At 42.2% G+C, this 5,000-nt stretch overlaps 1 protein-coding gene across 1 annotated transcript in view; it reads right to left on the reverse strand.

Annotated features, from left to right (window-relative positions):
- Positions 1–5,000, reverse strand: part of LOC307228782 (protein sidekick-1-like) — a gene marked incomplete at its 3' end in the record, with an annotated part of 283,713 nt that overhangs the window by 42,179 nt on the left and 236,534 nt on the right. The window contains exons 22-23 of the mRNA XM_079998576.1: positions 4,807–4,998; positions 268–389 (exon numbers count right to left, since the gene is read on the reverse strand). Coding sequence (XP_079854702.1) covers positions 268–389; positions 4,807–4,998 — 314 coding nt within the window. The remainder of the gene's footprint in view (positions 1–267; positions 390–4,806; positions 4,999–5,000) is intronic.

Raw genomic sequence — 5,000 nt, forward strand, 5'->3', positions numbered from 1 at the left:
CACACACACACACACACACACACACTCACACACACACACACACACACACACACACACACACACGCAACACCTCTATGCTTATGTAACCGCACAAACAAAAGGCTTTCCACAATTCTGTTCTGTGGCCATTATCGGTGTTTCTGAGGGTAGTCAGTGTGGAGCAGCTGACCGACAGGTTCACTGACAAAGGCACATACAGTATAAACAAATATAAACATACGTATTCACTGTGTACTGTACACGTGCAATGCAAACAAACACACGCACCTGTCCTTCTACGATCCACTGCAATTTGGCAGTTTTTCCATCGGAGCCGGGGCGGAACTTAATTGTGGCCGACCGTGGGCTGATGTTGGAGATGACCAGGTTGGATGGCGCTCCGGGAAGTTCTACAAACAGGAAGCGTGATGGATACACAGAACGTTGGTTTCGTTATCAGGGAAACATAAATGGGTCTTATCTCCGCTCATAATTCTGTCCGGCATGACGCTAAATCCCCACTGAATGAACATCTTCTGCAGGGCATTTTCAATCTTCAATACGAGGCAGTAATTCCACATCACTAAATTATATGATTTAATCAAGACAGGATGATAAATTACCTTATTATGAGCTTCAAGCTCTTCTGGCCACTACAGACAGCATGTCAATTCAGAGAATAATACTACTTTGCGCGGCTGCCTTTGTCAAATTTGAAGTTTGAGCCACAAGTTCCCACACAATGATGTAATAATTCATATAAAAACAGTTCAAAATCAGAATCGCCTTGGTCGACAGAATATGCAGCATTTACGTCACTTTACATTGCAGCTTTAAAAATTCATGTTCGTTCTTCTTATAATCGATGATCAACGCAATTAAAGTTTTAATGTCCTATTCATTAGAGCGTCCTCGCAAACAACAGCAACATTTAGAAGCACACAGCTGTCAAAACGCTCACATTATGGTAATAACACAAACACCAACACTAATAGCAATCAGAAAGTCAAAGGAGCACGTTGCACAGGTTTTATGTGCACAACACAAAGAAGGAGCACGTATCACTAACACTGAAGGGCTTTACGGCTTTGAGGGTTGTGCAGTACAGGAAGAAAACTGTGTGAGCACCAGTAATTGTTTTTTTTGCTTCCAATTAACTTCAGATTTTCAGATAATATCTATAATGGGGAAAGCTATGAGCAGAGCTTCTGATAAATATTCTTTCTGTTATCTTATTTTTAACTTGGTCATAATTGTATGTCTGAAAAACAACAACAACAATAATAATCCCCTCTAATAGTTGGTCATGCAGTGTGCATCTGTTTTGCTCCAGTCCAACACGCTCTGTGATACACACAGCACAGAACAAAAAAAATAAAAACAAAAGTGGAGTCAAAAGTCCATTTCAAGCCCATTAATGCCCCTGACTGGATAGCAGGCCACATAAATGATGCTTCCTCCATTTGTATGCTAATGCATTCCATCCCCATCGCCGTCCATGTAATCTCTTCACGGAATTAATGACAACCTCGTTTACAAATATGCTTTGTAATGTCATCAATGAGGATAACAAATGTTTATTTGTATATATTTACACATTCATATGTAGACAAAAAGCTGACAACTACGGAGATGATATGGATAGTTGCAGAGTTCCAATGCCAGTCTGGCGATTTCAACATAAGAGAGTGGACATGCATGCAAGACAGAGAGAGAGAGAGACAGTTCAAATGATAGAGGCACCAACACAGTCTTGGCTTATATCAATTGTAGTTGATATTAGTTGATATAAAGTCTTGCTTGCTTAAAATGGTGATCTGTCATCCTGACCTCAGCGGTAAAGATTCTGGGCCGAATACTAAACGTTGACCAGATAAAATCAATTCTGTGAAATGATGCGTGGCAGCGGTAAGGAGGAGGAGGCAGCTGGCACTGGGATGGGATTCTATGACTGGCCATGTCCTTCACACACTATGTGGAAAGAGGAAGCAGAGAGAAACCAGGTGGCAGACGACACACTGGATAATTACAATAAATGAGAGATGAGACCACATTTACATGTCAACAATATTTGACAGTGATGCTGGAGGTCTGCCCCACCTCTTTAAGGTGATCCCTCTGATTATGTCTCACCACCATGCATCTCTGACGTCGTTCATAGTGATTGTTATTATTTAAAAATATATTTTTGTCAGTGGACAGGTTGACCAGCGAAACAGGGTGTCAATCAACCGTTAGGTGTTATTATTTCTTCGTCTTAAGTCGCATTTTAACCATCAAGAAGCATTGACTGAAAAGAGGACCCATTTTAAATGAGAAGTTCTTCAACTTAAGAGGACTCAACCATGGAAACTGTGTCAGCGGGAAATGTACTGACAGAGGAACTACCTTCTGATTCGTATTTTTACTACTGATCATTCAACGTCCTCGACTCTTATTGCATTGGTTTCTGCCACATAAAGGCACGGAAACACAGAACAAAATGCAGATTGTAACAAATGACATGGAAATAATTAATGACACTAATGCTGCACAAAAAAAGAACAGCAATTATTACATATCCTAGTGAAAAAAACTAAGATGAGAACAGCCTCCTCAATAGCTGAATTGGCAGGCGTTGGACAGACGACGCTTTTGACAACGCCTCTGGCGATGTGTGCTGAGTTCACAGTCCCTTTATCTTGTTCCTACAAATGAAATATATTCTGGTCTGTTTCTATTCATGAAGTTCATCTCATCAAGACAAAAGTACTCCACTTGTTTCTTTGTGGTCTCTCCTATTTAGAGCCAACGTCGGCCCTTCAAAATCATTAGTTTATGGATGCCCACCACCATGCCTCGGCTCTCAGATACTTATCCATAAGACAAAACAAAGAGTGGACATTTGGAGAATAGGTTACAAAACCCGACGACCTACCAAGGCTCTTAACTTAACCTTTGAATGAATCATCCCGTTTAAAAAGTGGTGAACATTTCTGGGCTTATTGGAATTGTACATATGCATATCTTCTGAGCTGTATTACTTGACAGTTGAACCTCTTTTCAAGTTCAAGTTCAAGTTCAAGTTTTATACTCTCTGGGAATGGTGGTTGATCTGGAGACTGAAATGTTCAGTTTACCAAAACATGTACGATATATACGCCAATAATCCAAATCATATATGAAAACTGGTCATCAGTCAATGAACTGGCTTCTTTAAACTCCACCACGAACATATGAATATTTTACTTTATTTTTTTTATTTCTTTTAACCTGTGCTGTCAGCCGGCTCGGCATACAACACAGGTTATTTGTATGCCATTGCATACAAGTATGATATATAGTATTTATTTAATTAACTCAGAGTGTGATCCACAAAATGATAAAATGAATTCTAGCACTTACATGAACTTTGTGAGAAACACTAAATTACAATTCCAAAATCTGTGTAGTCTAGATTTAATTGTCAAGCATCAAGCATGCACGGTGGCACAGGGCATTGCACTGCTGCCTCACACCAAAAAGGTCCTGGGTTCGATTCCCGCCTGGGGTGCTGTTGGCACCGGGCTCCGGAGGGTGATCTCAAGTGGAGCATTTTTAGTTTGTGGGCATATCACGTAGTCCCTTCTCCGACACTTCAGTGAACCAGGACACCTGCTATCATTATATGAGTGAAGTGTGAGAGAAGTGAAGTGTGACGTGATGTCATGATTCTATTTTAATGAGTCACGTTTTCTGGACGCCAGCGGGCTCCAAAGCTGACAACATTAAGTGGTGTTCTCTCCAAACAGAAAAGGCAAAGACAAGCTCCCTTTAGTTTGACAGGTTGAATAAGACTGTTTTGGACAGGATTCAAGGGTAGTTTTAACCAATATCAAGTTTTCAACTGAAATGTGTTATTTAAACAATAAAACCTAATCGCAGGTTTAGCCAGACCCATTAAATGAACTGCAGCAACGTCCACGAGCTGCAACCATCCCAGCAGAGCGCGCGTCACAGAGTCATACAGCAGCAATGTAAAAACGTTGATATGAGCTGCCGTGCTCAGATGAATGACAATAATCTCTCAATTCCATGAATACATGAATAAATAAACCAGACAAGAAGCTGAGCTCAGTCGATCTCCCTCCTCTCTCTGCCTCTTTGTCCAATTTTTACTTCTGTTTCTCTCCCTTCCATCCCCCGCCTTTCCCTCCGTCTTTTTGCTTTCATGAATTAATGAATACCTCTCCGAATCAGAGATCTGTCTGTATCTATCTTTTGTCCATCCTTTTTTTTGGGGGGGGCTAAATTAATAACGAGGACACGGTTAGGACAAGAAATCCGACTGCACGATCTGTGTTTTCCCTCTGTTTTACAACCCCCGCTTTCTATGCTGCTTCCAGGTGGGTTTTGCGGGTCCAAAACCTTCTGTTCTCATGAATGCATGCTTTTGTTCTTTCCTCGGTTCTTCCTTTGTTGTGCCACTCTCTGTTTTCCCAGCGTGCCTCACGCCTGTTCCCCCTTTAGTATGTGTCTCTTGCCCTCTTCCTTCTGTCTAGTTGTTGCCTTGAATTTGCTTTTTGCAGTCAATCACCGCTAATAATGATTGCTGCTTGGCCACGGTCCAATCATAAACATAGGCAAATGTGGGCACACAAATTGTTTTACAGGAAGTTGTTAAATGTGTGAATGTGTGTGTGTGGGGGTGGGGGGGGTGGGGAGGGGGGGTTGATTCATGGACTTAGTAGTAACACCCTCTTATCAGCTTGTAGAGAGACAAAAGCATCAGTCATATTTACTCTGGAAAAACACACACACACACACATACAAAAAAACACATTATTGGCCTGCATATGTGTGTCTGACCTGGTGGGACGCCAGTGGAGATGGTCGAGGAGGTGGCTGCGCCCTGCCCCGCCGTGGTGAGCGCTGCCACCAGGATGGTGTAGGAGGTGATGGAGGTGAGGCCGACCAGCTGGTACTGCAAAGTGGAGTTGGACAGCGGCCGCTCCTGACGTGTGGAGTTCACTCCAGACACCTCCCACCACAGCATGTACCCT

This window comes from Zeus faber, assembly GCF_960531495.2.
Source record: "Zeus faber genome assembly, chromosome: 4".
Classification (NCBI taxonomy): Eukaryota; Metazoa; Chordata; class Actinopteri; order Zeiformes; family Zeidae; genus Zeus; species Zeus faber.